Source organism: Scyliorhinus canicula, chromosome 6 (genome assembly GCF_902713615.1).
Source record: "Scyliorhinus canicula chromosome 6, sScyCan1.1, whole genome shotgun sequence".
NCBI classification, from domain to species: Eukaryota; Metazoa; Chordata; class Chondrichthyes; order Carcharhiniformes; family Scyliorhinidae; genus Scyliorhinus; species Scyliorhinus canicula.
Window position 1 is genome coordinate 149587864 of NC_052151.1, and position 20379 is coordinate 149608242.

A 20379-nucleotide genomic window follows, 5' to 3' on the forward strand; every position below is an offset into this window, starting at 1 on the left:
CCTGTCTTTTAAATAGGAATGCCTTCCCAGGTCTGAATAGCAGCAGAGAGAGATGCCCCTTTTCCTGCTCCATAGCTGGGAAGACCAGAGGAGTCCAGCCATCCATGCCCACACATTCTGGTCCTACTCAAAACTGGTTGGATTCTGGACTACGTTCTTTGAAGCCATGTCAGAGGTCATGGGTGTGGGGGAGGGGGGGGGGAAAAGGAGAGACACAAGGTGGAACCACGCCCACTTCGACCTTCGGGGCATCAGACCGGCAGGAACTCTTGAAGGGGAGGGGGACCCAACATCACAGCCTTTTGCGTGGCGACAACTACTCAGGTGCAGATTGGCATCGCTGCCAAGGGCCTCGGACAGGCTGGCAGACTTGGCAGAATTCCTGAGGCTAGAAAATAAAATTTAATTTGCAATCGGGGATCAGAAGGGTTCCACTCCAGGTTGGGGGTGTGGGCGGAAGAGAGGTGGGTTAGAAAGAGTGGGGAGTCAGGGAAGACGGGCGAAGGGGAAAGCTAGAGGGAGGGTTAACAATACTAAAACCTAAAAAAACACAATGTTTGCACTACATCCATTGTACTGATACTCACGGGCTGTATGCCGATTATGTTTTTCTACAACTTTTTGATTAAAAATATATTTAAAAAGCTACTGGTCTACAAATTCTTATGCAGTTGCTTTGACATTCGCACTATGAAGGCCTTGTGTGCTTAAGCAAGCATGGTAATACTTCTGTTGTAATCGATGCTTGCACAGCGAGATTTAAAAAATAATAATCTGCTTTACAAGTTAGGCATTTGTTTGTACCCACTGAACGGAGTATAATTTTGCGAAGATGAAGATTTAGTTTATATATCAAAAGTAAAATTATTATAAATAAACACAATGACAAGAAAAGGTAGGCTTTATTTTGCTACATTTCTCAGCAGTAGGCAGATATCTATAACACTGAGATACACAAGATTTGAACTACCATTAGCTGAAAATACAGAAACATTGCAAAAAGGTTGTTGTAGTACATCATTAACAGCAAATAATTTCCAGATAATTTGCCCTTTGCTCCAATAATCCCATACAGCATTAAATTTAAACATTTAATTCTGCCAACGTTAATTGAAAGTTCTGCCTTTCCTTGCACAACCCTAAAAACAGATTTTCCTTGATTTATAATAAAAAATTAACTTAAATTGGTGACCAATATCTTTCACGTAATAGGCAAATATTAAATGTTCTGATGATCACTGGTAGTTGTGACATGCTCAGTCAGTCAATCAGTACGAATATATGTATAAACAGGGAAAGGCTAAATAGCATAACGTTAAATATACAGACCTGCCTTCATCAACGAACTACATTCCACCATAAAGAATTTTTAAAACATTTTTTTTTACAAGTGCAAGCAGTTTTCTTTTAACAGAATAGATGCATAGAAGCTACAGGCGCTTTCATGATAAGCTTTTCAGCAGCCACCTACATTCATGGTTATTTTAACACCTGGCTGTGATCTAGTCTCAAATAACATTTCCATAGTCATTCACTTAATATTTACAACCCCCCATAACTAATAATTGATTGAAACTAAACATCAGATACATTAACTGCATTCAAAAAAAAACAAGACAACTGCATGTAAACATGACTTTAAACTTTTGAGTACGTCTGTTGAAATGCTCCATCGCTGCATTTATTGTAACTGCAGAAAACAGAATGCCAGCCACTTTAATGCATGATGCAGTAAAATCTGGCAACTGAATCTGTCCACCAAACCATTAGGAATGAGTGAAAGGCATCTGCTGCAAGCTAAGCTTGAATGTCAAGCCAGTGGTTCTTTATCACTGTCCAGACAAATGTTTCGGAAATCAGAACTGACTTGCACTGCTTGGGTCACACTGTAGTAGTCGGACAATGGAAGGGTCGCTCTTGGCACCTTTTATAAATTCTTCAAGAGAGAGTTTACCTGGAAATAAAATTGAAAAGAAGTGGGTCATGGCCATCTCCTTAAAGTAGAACATATAGACCTCATCCACCCACCTTTCCAACACCCAGTTTTCCATCAATTAAACTTCAGTGCTGTTTTCAGTTATTCACATTGTAATTCTTGTTGTCATTAAGGTAGATATGGGCGGAGAAAGATTATATTCCTTAACCAAGTATAGCTCAATCCAATGTCAATTTAATTGCATATTTGCTAATTCGAATATACTACACTTGTTTGAAACATGTTAAATCAACCGAACAGATCAGGAACGTTTTAGCTCTAATTTATCAGTACTTGTAGTATATAATTAAGCATTTTGCACAATCAAATACAAACTAATTTTGTAACCTACACTATTCAATTTTGGCAATATCATTTGTGTCCATTTAGATTAAAATGTCACCTTGAAGGTGCCAATTGCTTGTGTACTCTGCAATTAATTGTTCAGTCATTCCAGGCAGATGGCTTTGGGTTGTTGCCATCTGTTGATTTAATTGTAGCAAATTGGCACATTTGAAATGATTGCGCACACACAGTTGTACCAAGGGAACCAGAGAGCCATTGATCTCTAATGATCCATTTCTAAACAGAGTGAGAGAGATTAAATGCTCTTAAATAAAGAGGGAGTCAAACAATGGCCAGTCATAATTTTATCCTCAAATAATATAACTCTGATGTCAGAAGCCTCTGCTTTTGGAACACCTTTATTGATGGACTGAAATGACTATAAACTGACTGGACAGAAGGTGAATGGTGCCTTACCAACGTCAATTAAGTTTGCTGTTATATACCGAGAATTGACAATCTCTGAACCAGCAGTTGGCTGACACCCTAGGTCAGCTATCAGGGAATCGTTGCACTGACAAAGGTGCCATCGTATGGCTGAGAGGTCAACCCAAGCCATGTTGACCACTTGGGTGAGCGCAAATATTCCAGGCCATTTATTTGAAGAGCAACAAGGGAGCTCTCCCTAGTGTCCTGATCAATATTTTTAGCCCAACCAGCATCACTATAATTGATTATCTAGTCACAACTACATTCTTCTTTTTGATCTTGCAGTGGAAAAACTGGCCCCGCCTACATCACATCAGTACGACATTTCACATTTCACTGGTGCTTTGGGATGTCAGAGGTCAAGAAAGACAAATCCAACGCTTGGCTTTCTTTTCTACATTTTCAGCAGAGCTTCTTTACAGGTATTCGGGATCTCCAACTATACACCAAGTTGAATTGGAGTGGGGCAGCATGGTGGTGCAGTGGTTAGCACTGCTGCCTCATGGCGCCGAGGTCCCAGGTTTGATCCCGGCTCTAGGACACTATGGAGTTTGCACATTCTCCCCATGTCTGCATGGGTTTCACCCCCTCAACCCAAAGATGTGCAGGTTATGGTGGATTGGCTACGCTAAATTGCCTCTTATTGGAAAAAATGAATTGGGTACTCATTTATTGAATTGAAGTGGCAGTGATGTTTAACCTTCCTTCTTTAATTAAATCTTTCATGCATGGTGTTTACCCACAGTACAGATCTCAGATCTGTTTGATTTCCTGTCACTATCCCCATTGTTGTTTACACCATTCTGACTAGTATACACAGACATCTAGAGTGGTATCTATCTGTAATAATTAGATTAGAAGTAAAAATTAAACAACAATCGACTTTAAAAATAGGGCTGAGTTAAGGTGTGTGTGTGTTTGTGTGTATGTGCGCGAATATAGTGGCGGATTCAGCACTGGTATTTCCATTGAATATCAAAGGGCAATGGTTAGATTCTCTCTTGAAGATGGTCATTGCTTGGCACTTAATGTTACTTGCCACTTAGCCCAAGCCCGGATATTGTCCAGGCCTTGCTGCTACTGTAGGCGTTAAATAACAAGAAACTGACTCGGGCATTAGTCATTTAAAAAAATTCAACACTTTCTGGCTTCCCCAACTTTTTCCTTCACCACTGGAGATTGGATGCAAAATGCTGGTCCACAACTAAATCAAATATATTATTTATAACTTACTATTACCACCCCAACAGTGGGAGGATACTGGACAGATATTTTACTTAATTTGCAAGACTGGCAAGGATAGGATACTTAGCTTCAGGAGTTATTCCCCTCACAAATAGGGATATAATATATTAAAACAAACCATTACTAACACACTTACTACCATTAGCATCACAAAGGAAAATAGCTTACAATTAATATTAAACAATGCTTAACAATACAATGAAACAATATCCCTTGGTGGCTATCTTTTATCACCACTCAAACAAAACCCATCTCAGGTCAAAATCCGAAATAAATAGTTAGTAGGCCTAGGAATACTTGCTGTAAAGAGATGTCTTGTATAAACCACTTTGAGAAAGAGATCCTCTCGGAAATTTGTAGATTCCTGCCCGTCTCAAACGACTGCTTAAACTGTCAGCCTTCTCAAACTGCTGTATACTGTACACAAGTCAAGTGTTTTAAACTGCTGGGAGAGCAGTTAGACTGTTCACAGACAGATCCAACTGAATTCAAACTGAACTCAACACCTGATTGCTTCAGCTCCTGGCTCCTCCCATTAACTACAACATTATACTAAAACTAAACACAATGGCTAGAAGTTCTTGATGCGGCAGAGAATCCCATGTCAGGGGAAGAAAAATGGACTCGGCGCCCTCCGTTTCAAATGCTCCGGTCCTGTCCAGTCACCTGCTGAAGTTGGAAAAGAGGTTCGCGGCCCACATTAGTGGGAGGATGCAAATGGGCTATGAAGGGCCATATCCTCCTGGCCCTAGTGATTCTCTAGCTCTCTCTGGGAATCACATGGGCGAGAATTGGTGCACCTGACATGGTGGGCCAAGGGGTAACCCTTGAAGAGTCTCCAAAGTCCATCAGAGGGCCACCCCCACCATGCAATACCTGCTCACACACCACCAGCTTATTCCCCCCATCCGCCCCCACGCAAGAGATACCACTGTCTGGAAGTTAGAGAGCACCCTCCGTACGGTGTTGACCCCCAACACCACCAGAGATCCCCTAATTAAAGAGACCCTCCCCACACTCCCCAGAGACCCCCTAAATAAAGCAGCACACTTTCTTCCCACCCCATCCCCCCAGAACCTGTCTGAAAGCCCCCCCCCCTTCTCCCAAATGAGAGATCTCTAGACTGGAGAGCAGTCTAGACAGAGGCAGTGCAAAAAAATCACTGCTTTAAAATCGACTTGTGCAATGCACCTACTGGCTCAGGCACAGGAAGCAGCGTGTCAATTCCCAGAATGAGAAAAGCAGTCAGCTGGGTTTAAGCACCCTCGCGTCTTTGATCTGCAAACATTCATTTCTCTTCAATACTGATATTACTAGGCTGCGATTGGCAGCTTCCACACCCCCCCAGCTGTCAGCATTGTTCCATTCATCTCCCTTCACCCTCAATGACTTTGAAGTAATCAGCTGTGAAACTGACTGCAATGTTTATAAATATCAAGCTTTGATTGACAGCTCCTTGATCACATCAAAGTATTTTTTTTTAATTTAGAGGGGGGGGGGGGGGGAAGAGAGAAGAAAGAGATCCACGCAAACATGGGGAGAATGTGCAAACTCCACGTGGACAGTGACCTGGGGCCGAGATCGAACCAGAGTCCTGGGCGGCAGCAGGGCTAACCACTGCCCACATCAACAGTCAAGTGCTTTCAATATATCTCCCTTCAGGCTTGAGTGATGTTGACATAGTCAGTACTGGTTGTCCCATCATCAGATACACCAGACTCACTTCCAGTAGTTCTCCACCAACAAGGGGGAGCCGCTTTTAAAAGCTCCCCCACAATACTCCCAGGCAGAACACCAAGCATGGCACCACGCTTCAGGGATGCCAATTTTGCCAGGCTTCTTGATGAGAGACGGGACATGCTGCTCACCCGAGGATGGACTGGGGTCGGAGGACCAGCAGCAGGGCAGCCAATGCTACCGGGTAGGCAGTGGCCGTCAGTGTGGGCGCCGTGACCAGGAGGGCTGCCGTACAGTGCAGGAAGACCACCAACGATCTCCATTGAACCACAAAGCAGCTCACAAGCATTGGTTCCACCTACCACCCCACTGATCTCCAACCCAACCACTGCCCCAACAAATCAATGGCTGGCACCTCGCACTTTTCAATCACTTGCGCTTGTGCCCAGCACACTCCTGGCACCCACCAGCACAATCCCTCCATGTCCAGCCACACGTGTCACCTGCCATAGACCATGTGCACCAAGTGTGAGGCTCACAATACCCCCTTCTCTGTCCCCACAGGAGGTGTTGGCCCATTGTAGGCCTGAAAGAGCAGAGTTCCTGACAGAGTCCTCATCCCTATGAGGACCGAGCTCTGTAGATCACGAGGTTGAAAGAGGAGTTACTGACAGCAAGATTGGCCTGCACCACAGAGGATCCACTGTCCTTTCACCCAGATGACCTGCCTCAAGGCGAGTTATCAAACAAAATTATACTTCTCTCTCGCTAATCACATGTCCATTCTCTTGCAGGATTACTCATCTGATGGGGCCGTCCATCCACCACCCAAGAGAGCACCTTGCAGGAGAGTGCCTTTGCGACCGCAAGCGAAGTGTCACAGCTATTATCCCCACCTTCCACCAGTGCAGAGACACATACCTCGGTGAGCGACGTAAGTGGGCAGCCTTCTGGGCTCAATCTGGTGAGCATCACACAAATGTTGACACACATCAGTTGGAGGCGAGAACACCCAAGGAATCAGCAGCCGGAGGTCAGCTGAGTTGCAGTCAGATGCCAAACCTCTGGGCAAGGTTATCCCGGAGCTGATGCAGATGCTAGGGCACAGCCGTCAGATTCAGGAGTGGATGTCAGGGACACTCTGATGAGTGCATAGCCAATTTGAGGTGTCTCAAAAGGCTACAGGGGCAGGAAATGACCAGCGATGCATCGCACTGAGGCCAACACTGCTAGGGTGGCAATTGCAGTGGCCCCAGCCATCAAGATTCCCTCAAAACCCCTCGTCATGCAAAACAGCGTGAGCACAAAACAGGTGCAATTCAGCTCCAGTGGGAGACCATACTTCCCCAAGTGGAGAATCCTTCCCAATGTCTCCAATTATCGATGCCAAGAAACTTCCTTTATATAGATAAAAGTCTATTAGCTCAACCTTAACAAACAATATCAAAGGCTGGAATGAATTTTGATCTTCATTTTACGATGCTTTCATTGTACCTCTGTCTCCTAATAGTATCTGCTGCCCTTCAATCCAGGATGTGTTTAAAACCTGACTGCTGCAGTCACGGACCAACTCAGGCTTTTATGCCTCACAGCACCAACTAAATATAATGTAAATATTCCTGCATTCATCATAATACACATTCCAGGAAAGTGAAAATTGGCAGTTATGTGAACCGCGGCGTTTAATCTGCAATGTCAAACTGGGAAGGGCCATTATTGATGGGTTTGTAGATGAGTGAGTATAGGCTTTGAATAAATATGAATGGTGAACTTAAAGTTAATTTGAATACTTCTATTGTAAAAATGGATTTATGAACAGGCTGCAGTCTTGAATTAGGAATGGAAAAGGAACATTTGGTCCATATTTCCAGAATTTTTGGCTCCCTCCCATCTCCAAATATTTCCCTTATTTGAAATCTCTCTTTTTTAACAAATTATGTATTCTGAACATAGAACATACAGTGCAGAAGGAGGCCATTCAGCCCATCGAGTCGGCACCGACCCATTTAAGCCCTCACTTCCACCCTATCCCATAACCCAATAACCCCTCCGAGCCTTTTTGGTCACTAAGGGCAATTTATCATGGCCAATCCACCTAACCTGCACGTCTTCGGACTGTGGGAGGAAACCGGAGCACCCGGAGGAAACCCACGCAGATACAGGGAGAACTTGCAAAACTCCGGACAGACAGTGACCCAGCGGGGAATTGGACCTGGGACCCTGATGTTGTGAAACCACAGTGCTAGCCACTTTTGCTACAGTGCTGCCCTGGTTTTGTATGAATTAATAGAATAAACTGCTAAGTAGAAAATTGTTCCTAGGTCCAACCACCTTGCTGCTTCATCAATGACGTTCCTTCATTCGTAAGGTCAGAAGTGTGAATGTTCGCTGATGACTGCACAATGTTCAACACTATTTGTGACTCCTCAGATACTGAAACTGTCCATGTCCAAATGCAATGGGACCTAGACAATATCCAGGTTTGGGTTGACAAGTGGCAAATAATATTTGCGCCACACAAAGTGCCAGGAACTCACCACCTTCAATAAGGGGAGAATCTAACCATCACCCCACGACCTTCAATGGCATTACCATCACTGAATTCCCAACATCAAGATCCTGCAGGTCATTGACCAGAAACGGAACTGGACATGCCATAGAAAACATTGCATCTACAAAAGCAGACTAGAAATTAGGAATTCTGCGGCGAGTAGCTCACCCGACACACCAAAGCCTTTCTCCGCCATCAACAAAGGCACAAATCAGGAATGTGATGGAACACTCTCCACTTGTCTGGATGAGTGCACCTCCAACTACTCTGAAGAAACTTAACAAAGCAGCCTGCCCGATTGGCACACCACCTACATTCACTTCCTCCACCACCGGCTCAGTGGCAAGTGTGCTGTACCATCTATAAGATGCACTGCAGGAACTCAGCGCGGCTCCTTAGACTGCATCTTGCAAACCCATGACCACTGCCATCTGAAGGACAACAGACACATGGGAACACCACTACCTCAAGTTGCCATCCCAGCCACTCACTATCCCGACTTGGAAATATTGACATTCCTTCATGGCCCACATCCCACAAATTAATTCTATGTAGTCTTATATTATATCCTTTGCATTTAGTCTTCCTCGTTTAAGAATGGTTGTCCTCGCCTCATGTGATCAAGGATCATCCTGATTATCCCTTGAGCAACCAACAGTTTTACCAACAAATGATGATCACATTGTGATGACATCTTGGAATAAAATGCAATTTTACAAGTGCATCTTTTTACAATAGTTACTTCTTTCAGACAAACAACTAACCACCAATCCCACTCAAATCCTCCTTCTATCCATATTTCCTGTAACAACTTACATTTATATAGAGGTTTTGGCAGAAAGGTGACCCAGGTGCTTCATAGAAGCATAGTCAGACAAAATGGACAAGTTGAAGAATGGGACATTAGAAAGTTCCACCAACGGCATAAAAAAGGTGCGTTTTAAGGAGGGGCTTAAAGAGAAAAGGGCAGGAAGAGAGTGTCAAAAGTTGAGGGAGAATTCAAGGATGTAGTCTTAAATGGTTGACAGCACAACCACCAAATGAGGTAAGGAAATGGTGCTCGTAGCAGAGTCAACAACGTGACTTTGGTCTTCCCCAAAAAGTGGTTCTCCCTGGACTAGATGTCAGGTAAAACACAGAAGCTTGGAAGAGTTAGAGCCAGAAATTGCCAGAATCACATTCGTCACAGCGCAGGAGAATGCCATTCGGCCTGTTGTGGGGGCTGGTTCTCTGGGAGGAGCAATTTGCCACATCCCCCACCATCTTCCCATAATCCTACACATTCTTCTTTTTCAGATCTATTTCCCTCTTGAATGCAATTGAGCTTGCCTGTACCCCACACTCGGCAGTGAATTCCAGATCTAACCATTTATTGTGAAAGTATTCCTTCACGTTGCCATTGTTTCTTCTAACAATTGCCTTAAACCTGTGCCCTCTTGTGCTCAATTCTTCCACCAACAGCAAGTTTTTCGCCATCTGCTCCGTCCTTACCCTGCATACATGTGGAGGCTGATAGAATACCTTGAATGATTCTATGATGAATTAACATGTAGATGTGCAACAGGAGGGGATGCAAGATAGAGTCCTGGGGAACTCAAAAGGGATAGTGCAGGGTGGGAAGGAAATCCATGGTGGGAAGTAATCCATGGTTTTAATTGGATAGATAAGATAGGAATCCAAATAACAGCACTCCCATTGACACCAGAGGATATCCTTTGTGAATTGTCGACAATGTGAGGGGTTGCAGTAGAAAACTACTGACTGACTGAAGGCACAAACAGGTGATTGGTGTTCGACCTCATCTGGAGTGCTGTGCACTGCAAATATGTCGAACACAGCAAGATAGATAATTATGCTGATGATTCAAGATGATAAAAGGTCGCAGGATTCAGTGACCCAGGAAGTTACAGGAAAAGTTTGGTTATTCATTCACGGGATTGAGCAGCCCTAGCAAGGCCAGCATTTAGGGTCATACCCAATTGCCTGAGAAGTTAGTGGTGAAGCCACCTTTCTGAACCTCTGTAGCCCATGTTGCATATGTATAGGCAGAGCGATGTCAGGGAGTGAGCTCTAGGACACAAAGGAACACTGATGTAGTTGCAAGTCAGGATTAATTCATTATCTTTATTGTCACAAGTAGGCTTACATTAACACTGCATGAAGTTACTGTGAAAAGCCCCAAGTCGTCACATTCCAATGACTCTTCGGGTACACAGAGGGAGAATTCAGAATGTCCAAATTACCTAGCAGCACGTCGTTCAGAACTTGTGGGAGGAAACCAGAGCACCCAGAGGAAACCCGTGCAGACTCCACACAGACAGTGATGGTGCGCAACTTGGGTGGTGATCTGAAGGTGGTGGTGTTCTTATCCATCTGTTGCCCTTGTTCTTCTTGGTGAGAAGAGGTTGCAGGTTTGTAGATGATATACACGTCCACCACTCCATTTCCTAGATGCTGTTGCTGGAACTCAGCTAGCTAAATGCACTCCTGACTTGTGATTTGAAACCCCAAACATTCTCATGTGACTAAAGTGCTGCAACTTCTCATTACTGCCCTTCCTTCCTTGAACTAATAAACTAACTTGTCTTATGATTTATTTAGGGCTTTGTCGTTCTCCTTTTTCAAAGATAGTGAAACCAAATGGTCCACTTCACTGTGCAGTGAATGTTCCTCTCCTGTTACCAATATAAACATTCATCCTTTTAGCTACTGGCTCATGCTGCAAGAAAACTACAGACTCTTGCTTACACATCTGATACATTTCCTTTGTTACCTACCATCATTGTTTGTGTCCATCTGTCTGAAAATCTTGTCGGTCCGTTTTTCTGGTGTAGATTCATCTTCTGGCATCTTCATCACAGATGATACCATTTTGTAAATTGCCTGACGCCATAAAAAAAAAACAGGAATGGTTAGTTTATTTCATATACAGGACGACGAAGAAGTTGAGAATACTTCAACACCTTTAAAATGTATAAAATGTCAAGCTGAGGGCTAAACAAACACTGCGAGTGGGGATTGTAATCTTGAGCAAAGCTTCATAATCTGAACGATATGATCCAAATGTTTCTCTCATTCTGACATCTGGTGATAAACAAAGTATTGTACTTGTTGCAATCTTTTCTAAGCAGGGCTTTTAAAAAAATCAGTGAAATAAAGGTGGGTTAGAACTTTTCCTTTTTTTGGCAGTGTCACAGCAGGCAGGAAAACAGAGTCAAAAGCAAAGGCAGCTTTCTCCGTTGTGTTATCAGGCATTAGTAAAATCAATTTGAGGGGACGGGTCCCACGACATCACACTGGCAGAGCCTGCCCCTGCCAGCAACTTTGTTTTAAAAAATAAATTGGTGTGCCAATTTTAAAGGGAAGTAACAATACAGAGAAGTAACAATAGAATAACCCCCCACCCCAGCCCATGCCACAATGCCTGGGGAGGGGGGGTGTCACTGCCCGACCATGACCCATGTGTGTGGTGTGTGGGTGTACGAGAGATTCAGTCATTTGAGGTTCCCGATGTTGATGTCAGAATTCCAGTTAAAATTAGGGCAGCATGGTAGCACAAGTGGATAGCACTGTGGCTTTACAGCACCAGGGTGCCAGGTTCAATTCCCTATGGGTCACTGTGTGGAAACTGCACGTTCTCCCAGTGTCTGCGTGGGTTTCCTCCGGGTGCTCCGGTTTCCTTCCACAGTCCAAAGGTGTGCAGGTTAGGTGGATTGGACATGCTAAATTTCCCTTAGTGACCAAAAAGGGTAGGAGGGGTTATTGGGTTACGGGGATAGGGTGGAAGAGAGGGCTTAAGTGGGTCGGTGCAGACTCGATGGGCCAAATAGCCTCTTTCTGCACTGTATGTTCTATGTACCTATGTGCTGGAGGGGGGGGGGGGCAATTGAGTCATGCCGTTACCTTGGCACACAACGTGATTTGGGCCTCTTGCAGGATTTTCCACTCTCGTTACAGACTGTATCCAAATGGAAACGGGAGCGGAAATTCCCCGCCCCACCCAATTTATAGGGAATGTAGAAGCATGCCGCACACCCATTTGCAGGATATTAATACTCTCTTCCCAAATCTAGGCATCTGGAAACTTTGTTATACTTAATAACAATGAGATGGACTTAAAACCTTCAGGAAAAAAGCAACAAGGAATAGATGCGAACACAGAATACAGAACTGCAAAATCCATTTCTCCTCTCAGTATGTCAAGGATGCACCTTTCCAAACGCACATCTTCAAAAGTTGAACATTGCAAGCATTTACAGGACAGGTTCGTGAGAACAGATTGTCAAGTGCCTCTTCAGGGCATCTTCAGATTAAAGTACTTGAGACCTAGTGATTGCTTGAGCCAACCTGTTAAATTCTTCAGGTTAGCAAAGCATTGCTGTCATACCAGATCCCTCTTCTAGGTCAGCAAAGTCACAGCCGCTTTCAAGTATAAAGGCTGGACCATCCAACCTATGCAGAGCTGGAATTGTGTGTTTGGAGGGTGGGAAGAGAGTTCTGGTGTCAAGGAACACAAGAAATAAAAAGTTATTGTACAAATAGAACATTGGCATACCTGCACAATCTCCAGCATTTCACCTCGGCTAATGTACCCATTCCCATCCAGGTCGTACATACTAAATGCCCACTTCAATTTCTGTTCAAGCTTCCCTCGGGATGTGACACTAAGTGCAATGATAAATTCTCTGAAGTCAATAGTCCCATCAGCATTTGTATCAAAAGTGCGGAACACGTGTTCTGCAAACTTTGACGCATCTCCATATGGAAAAAAGTTTGCATAGATTTTTTTGAACTCTTCTACAGTTAAATGTCCACTAGGGCAATCTTTAAGGAAGCCCTTGTACCACTCTTGAAGCTCATGATCTGTGAATTCTGTATTTTCTCGCAGGTCCTGAAGCACTTCTGGACGAAGTTTACTGTTCTGCTTTCCCATCCTCTTGGTTTTGTTTCAAACCTACAGAAAACAGGAAATGCAAGTTGATGTCACTGCAGGATAAATAAATATTAGCTTGCAGCTGAGATTCCATAGTTGTGTCTGTTTCCCAAGAACCCCAATATGATTAGGCAAAGAGAAAAATGAAAGTGCAGTCCTGTGCTCAAAGGTTCAAGCTGACCAAGGTAATTTGCCACATGTATTATGGGCCTGGGTTTAGAAACTCCAGATCATGGAGTTCGCCTGACATACAACTGTTTATTTATTTTGGTTACGGGGAGCACAAGGACCTGCCTTTCAGGTGTTATTCAACAGAGGCCTTAAGCAATTTTAATCAAAAACAAAGTTTATTCTATGAATTTAGCTAACATTTTATAAACGCACACAGTAAACATTTTTATCGACTACAACCATAAATACCCCACACAGCTACAGTATTCTATGTACAACCCTTAATAAATTTCCCCCTTTAAGCTGTCACAATTTAGTAACAAGATCCCAAAAACTAGAAACCCCTTTTCAAAGGTGTGGCCCAGCACACAGCACTCAGGCCTGGTATAGGTACTTTTTGTTTCCTGTCCAAAACAGCACATTTGAATTCCTTCCAGAATACAGCTATCACTTTTAAGTTACCAAGTCACCTGGAGACAGCTTTTAAACTGAATGTAGAGAGAGACATTTCAAGACACTCGTTTGTCTGAATTCAGCAGCCACATGTCAAAATGAAGGCAAACCCGGAGCCAGAAAACCCAAACCAAAACAAAAGTAAAACTCAAAACTCACAGCCCAGCTCCACCCAAACGATGACATCATTGAAGCCATTTGATCAGACAACACATTTCTTAAAGGGACACTCCCATGACAGTATCTAGTAAAAGGAGTGTGGCGCGAGAGAAGGAAAGAGGTGAGAGGCAAGGTGGCAGTGGTTAGCACTGTTGCACCAGAGCTTCAGGGGCTCAAGTTCAATTCCAGCCTTTGTGAGTGACTGTGTGGAGTTTACAAGTTCTCCCAGTGTCTGTGTGGGTTTCCTCCGGGTGCTCTGGTTCCCTCCCAAAGTCCAAAGATGTGCAAGTTAGATGGATTGGCCATACTAAATTGCCCATCATGTCCAAAGGTTAGGAGAGCTTACAGGGATAGGGCAGGGGAATGGGTCAATGTAGGGCGAGGGTCAGTGCAGACTCAATGGGCTGAATGGCCTCCTTCTGCATTGTAGGGATTCTATGGAGAGAAAAAGCACCACCAAATGGAGTATGCAACCAGTCCTCTACAAACACCACTGAATTCATCATAAAATGTTGGAAATACTCAGCAGGTCTGGCAGCATTAATGGAGGGTGATGATGGTGAGGCTACATCGATTCCTGGATAAGGAGAATCTGGATGTGGGCCAGGCAGACAAGATGATGCATCTGGGAGGGTAATGAGCTCCAGGTAACCAGGACTTGGCTGCGTAACTGGCCAAGGGGAGAAGACTGCCCTCTTTACGAAGGGGGTGAGGCTCCGGGGGTTGTGGGTGACCCACAATATAATTTTGGAGGAAGCGATGGAGTTTGAGAGAGACAATGGAGGGGTAAGGGGGATGTTGGTTCTCTCTGCCCCACCTTGTTGGGGTTTCGTTTTGGTTATGACTGTTTCTTTGGGGAGAGGGTCAGAGGAGGACCTCGTTTCACTCAGGGGTCTTTTTTCTTTCTTGTGGGGTTCCTTGGTGGGATGTTGGAGGATCAAGCAGGACGAGTACACCTTTTTTCTCTTATTGACATTGTTGCTTGCACCACTAGAGTATGTGAGCGGGGGGGGGGGGTGGAAATCAGTGGGCGACAGGATGTTTGGCGCTGTGGGCAAGGGCTGCCAGGCTATTTGGGGGAACTAGTTCACGGGAGCGCATGGGGGGGGGGGGGGGGGTAAGTAGCTGATTAGAGTATTAGAGGGGATTAGGATTGTTGAGCAGGGTCTGCTGAAAGGGGTGGGGATGTTGAAGCGCGATAAGGAGGGGGTTGGTGACGGCGGACATTCGAGGGTGGACCTGGAGGTCACATGATGTAGTCCGGGGACTGGCCCAAGAGCGGCTATGGCTGATCGGCGGGGGGGCCTTGACTGATCACATGGAATGTGAGGGGACCGTATAGGTCACTTGAGCGGTCATGCATGCGCGTTCGCACATTGGAGCAGCTTAAAGGCGGATGTGGCACTTTTACAGGAAATGCACCTGAAGATTGGGAATCAGGCTAAGGAAATTTTGGGTGGGCCAGATCTTCCACTCAGAAACGGACATGAAGACGCATGGGGTGGCGGTGCTAATAAATAAACCGGTAGCACGGGAGGTGGGAATACACTAGCAGATTTAGCGGGGTGGGGTACATGATGGTGAGTGGGAAACTCGAGAGGATGCCAGTGGTCGTGGTGAACGTCTTATGCCCCAAATTGGGACGGCGGGAGCGGGCAGAGATGGCGAGGCTGGTGGATAAGATCCATCAGCCTCTAGGTATTCGGAGGCACCGGAGGCTGGGTTGTTGAAAGAGCAGCAGTAGCTCCAGGTGGAGTTTGGGCTGGTGTCTACGGATAAGGCAGTGGGGCAGTTACGCAGGGCCAGGGGGGCCGTCTATGAATATGGGGAAAAGGCGAGTAGGATGTTGGCACATCAACTGAGGAAACAGTAGGCGGCAAGGGAGATCGGAAAGGTGAAGGTTTGGAGGGGAAAAGTGGTCTTGTACCCGGTGGCGGTGAATGGGATTTAGGACTTTTAAGAGGTTATATGAATCGAAGGGGGGGGGGCGGAAAGAGTGATGGGAAAGGAATAAAGCGTTTTTTGGATGGGTTGGAGTTCCCCAAGATGGAGGAGGGCCTGGTAGAGGGGCTCAGGCCTCAAGCCCGGATGGATTCCTGGTAGAATTTTATAAAATCTTTTTGGGAGACCTCAGGCACCTGCTGGTGAGGACATTTAATGAGATGAGGGAGAAGTGGAGAGCTCCCCACCTCGTTATCGCAGTCCTGGATATCCTTAAAGGATAAGGACCCGGAGCAGAGTGCGTCCGACCGTCCGATATCAATGCTGAATGTAGATGCCAAGTTGCTGGCAAAGATCTTGGCTTCACGGATTGAGGACTGTGTGCCGTGGGTGATAAGGGAAGACCAGATGGGGTTTGGAGACATCGGTTAACATGAGATGTTTGTTGAACATTCAACAAACGTTTAACGTTATAATAATGCCCTCGATGTGGAGGTGGCAGTCGCTATGGTCACGGAGAAGGCCTTTGATCGGGTAGAACGGGAATATTTGTGGGAGGTACTGGGGCGGTTCGGGTCGGGGATTGTGGATTGGGCCCAGTTGGTGCATCGTGTGCAAGGACGGACTGGGTGAGTTTGGGGTATTTCAGGTTGCATCGTGGGACGAGGCAGGGATGCCCACTCTCCCCGTGGCGACATAGCTATTGGCAATGGCACTTAGAGCATCAAGGCGCTACCAGGAGATACGTGCGAGGTGGGTGGGTGGAACACAGGATCTCGCTATATGCGGAAGATTTATTGCTCTACATATCAGACCCATTGGAACGTATTGGGACGGGGGGGTAAATCATGGCCATTTTGGAGGAATTCGGCCAGTTCTCTGGGTAGGAGTTAAACATGGGGAAGAGTGAGGTCTTCCCGATCCCACTGTTACTGGTGGGGCAGGTGCAGGCCGTGAGGGTGACTGTACTCACAAGGTTTTTATTAGTGTTCCAGCACTTTCTGATTTGTATTCCAAAGGCTTTTCTTGGGAAGAATAATGCAAGGATTGTGGGGCTTGCGTGGGTGTAGAATGTCCTTCGGGTGATGGTGCTGCTAGGGCGAGGACATTTGGGGAGGGGGGGGGGGGGGGGAGGAGGGGCTGGACGCAGGGTTCCGGGGTGGCGACTGGCAGGGATCGAGTGGTTTGAAGGCCTATTCGTGGGGGGAGGGGCAACTTTTAGAGCTTCAAGGGATTAGTAGAGGAGTACGAGATGCCCAGCGGGATTGTTTTCCGGTACTTATGGGTGCAGGACTATGTGAGGAAACGGGTGCCGTCCTTTCAGGACCTGCCGCCCCTGGGGTTGCAGGACAAGGTGGTGTCGAAAACAGGGGTTAGTGATGGCAGGGTGTCGGAGGTCTTTAAGGACTTACTGGACTGGGAAGGCCCCCTGATAGGAGAGGTTAAGTGGGAGTGGGAGGAAGAGTTGGAGAGGGAGTTGGAGGCTGGGTTGAAGAGAGGTGCTGGAATGAAGGTTGTCCCGAGTCCAGAAGTGGCGACTTTTGGAGTGCCGGCAGACCCGGGAGCCGAGAGAAGCCGAAGTTTTGGCCTTTGCCTCCCTGGTAGCCTCGGAGACAGACCTTGTTGGAATAGAGTGTCTCGGGCTCCCAAAACCAGGTGTGTGGGGGAGCGACCTCACCCAATTCTTTAGGTTGGAAAAAATCAAGTTCACCTTGAGAGGGACTGTCCAGGGGTTTGCCCGGAGATGGAAACAGTTTATCGACTTCTTCAAGGATCGGTAAGGGGGCGGGGGGAAAACAGAGATTCTGGGGCTAAAAAAAAGCAGGGTGAGGTAATAGCTATCCATTTTGTTATGTGAATTCCTGTTTGTTCACAGTTGGTGTGTGTGTGTGTGTGTGTGTGTGTGTGTGTGTGTGTGTGTGTGTGTGTGGGTGGACACACACACACACACATATAAATAAATAAATGCCATAATAAAAAAATAACACAAATCAAAGCCAGGTCATTCAGAAGCAAGAAGACACACCTTCAGGCAAAGAAAGGACTAGGAAGGCCCGCACAAAATGCATAAAGCTACCTCAATTAGTTTCAAACCCAAGATTGATAAAAACATTTTGCTAGCCAAGAGTATTGTGACAACATGAGGTAAAGATATGTGGTTGAAGTGAGGATAAAAATTTGCCATAATCCAAGGTGAATGGCATGTCATTCTCTAGAAGCTGAATGGCCAGAGAGATTTGCATAGGAGTCGTTACCGGTTGCAGGCCTCTGTGATTACATGTGTATGGTGCAAGTGCATTTTTGTGTGGATAAGGGACAATCGAGTGGAAGGATGGATCAGAAATGCACCCCATATTGTTTTGTTCATCCGCATGTGGAATGTATGTAGAATTCAGGCTGGTATTAAACCCTACAGGTGATTGGACTGTGTTTCCTTGTGGAACTGAGAAGCTTTCAGATTATAGCAGATTTAAGTATTCTTACAGCCAGAGAAAATAAATTAACAGAGACCATTTATCAGAGCACTCCCAAGCAGATTTGAGCAACCCCTTGTAGAAAAGGGCTTTATAAATGTATGTTTTCCAATCTAACTAGACAGGCACTGTTGGACCATGTTCTGGGGAACAAGTTGGTCCAAGTGGATCAAGTATTAAGTGGGAGAGCATTTGGGGACAGTAATCATAATAAGATTCAGGTTGGCCCTGGAGAAGGACAAAGAACAATCCAGAGCAGGGATAGTTAAATTGTTGGAAAGCCAACTTCGATGGATGAGAATGCATCGGAATTGAGAGAGTTCGAATCAATTGCTAGCACAAAAGACAATGGTTGAACAATGGGCCACCTTCAAAGCATTGCAGGCAATGCCAAGATATATTCCCTTGAATGGAAAAGTAATAACAAATAAATCCAGAGCATCCTGGGTGATGAGAGATAGAGGAAGGAAGTGCACATACAATGTTAGAAAGGCTATCTTTACTTAAAAATAGATAAGCTACCAGGACCGGATAAGATACATTCAAGGATAACAAGGGAGTGAGAACGGTTGGTGTTACTTTTTTAATAAAAATAATTTTTATTGAAAAATTTTGAATTTGTACAACATCGAGCCATAATAAAATACCAACAATAACAATAATGATATCAATCATAAACATTCGCCCCTCCTCAATGAACACAACATAGTAACAACTTAAATTAACACAATGTTAAGTTACATAACCCCTCAACACTACTGCACAATTTCCCATTAAACAACAAGAAACATACAGCTCTCAATTGATCTTAAAAATTAGCATGGCCTATAACACAGATTTGGGGCTCTGGATAGAACCCCTTCAGATCTGGCTGAATGTCTTAAAAACAAACTTGTTCACCTGGCATGTTTTAGCTTCTTCCTTGTCCCCAGACAAGACTACTCTGCTCATATATTATAACTATCCTACAGTAAGAGAATTGTGGACTCAGCATCAGGCAGATCAGAATTCAGCTCCTTGGTCTCCCAAAAGCTTCTCCAAAACTCCCACTGCCTCTGTATTTCTGGGCTCCATCCAGCAATGACCTCATCTCCCCAAGCTGAAAAATAAATGATCTCTGCAGCCTGCAAAAGTACATTAACTCCTCACAGACTTCCCCAGTCAAAAAACATTCCTCTGGTCAATTTCACTTGCTGTTCCCTAGAAACAAAACAAAATCCTTTTTAAAACCACTGCAGTCAAACATGTTATAACCCCAGGCTTTTAACCCTTAAATTGCCCCAAAATTTAGAAGCCAATGTTTCTAAAATCCTCCATTCATTACAGTCAAGTCCAGAAGGTTGTAATGTAATGGAAGACTAGGTGCTGTTCCTCCCAGCTTGTACTGGGCTTCACTGGAACATTGCAGCAGGTCAAGGACAGACATTTGGACACGAGAGCAGGACGGAGTTGAAATGAAAAGTGGCAGGAAGACCTGGGTCATTAGATATATGGACGGACCAAAGGTGTTCTGCAAAGCGGTCACCCAGTCTGCGTTTAGTCTCTCCGGTGTAGAGTAGACTGCATTGGGAGCAGCAAATGCAATAGACCAGATTGAAGGAGGTGCATGTGAAGCACTGCCTCACCTGAAAAGTGTGTTTAGGCCTTTGGATGCTGAGCAGGGAGGATCAAGGTGAAGGTGTTGCTGTGGGAAGAGGGTGAGGTGTTGGGGGTGATTGAGGAGTGGACCAGACCCTCCAGAATGCAGACTGGGGGAGTGAGGGGAACATGTGTTTGGTGGTGGCATCATGCTGGATTTGGCAGAACTGGTGGGATGATTCTTTGAATGTGGAGGCTGTTGGGGTGAAAAGTGAGGACAAGGTGGACCCTATTCTGGGAGGGAGTGGGGGGGGGGGGGGGGAGAGCAGAGGTACAGGAGATGCATTGGACATGGTTAAGAAACCATGACTGAAGAAGAAGATTAAGGAAAAATGGCAGGAGCATCATTTTGGAAAGTGACATCATCAGAACAGATGTGATGGAGGTG

At 45.2% G+C, this 20379-nt stretch overlaps 1 protein-coding gene across 6 annotated transcripts in view; it reads right to left on the minus strand.

Annotated features, from left to right (window-relative positions):
• Positions 1-883: 883 nt before the first annotated feature.
• The window catches only part of LOC119967563 (hippocalcin-like protein 1), an 81957-nt gene continuing 62461 nt past the window's right edge, over positions 884-20379 (minus strand). For all 6 annotated transcript variants that reach the window (XM_038800265.1, XM_038800266.1, XM_038800263.1 and 3 more), the window contains 3 exons: positions 12778-13176; positions 11000-11105; positions 884-1954 (listed from right to left, as the gene is read on the minus strand). In XM_038800265.1, the coding sequence (XP_038656193.1) occupies positions 1857-1954; positions 11000-11105; positions 12778-13155 (582 nt within the window). In that variant the 5' untranslated portion in view covers positions 13156-13176 and the 3' untranslated portion in view covers positions 884-1856. The remainder of the gene's footprint in view (positions 1955-10999; positions 11106-12777; positions 13177-20379) is intronic.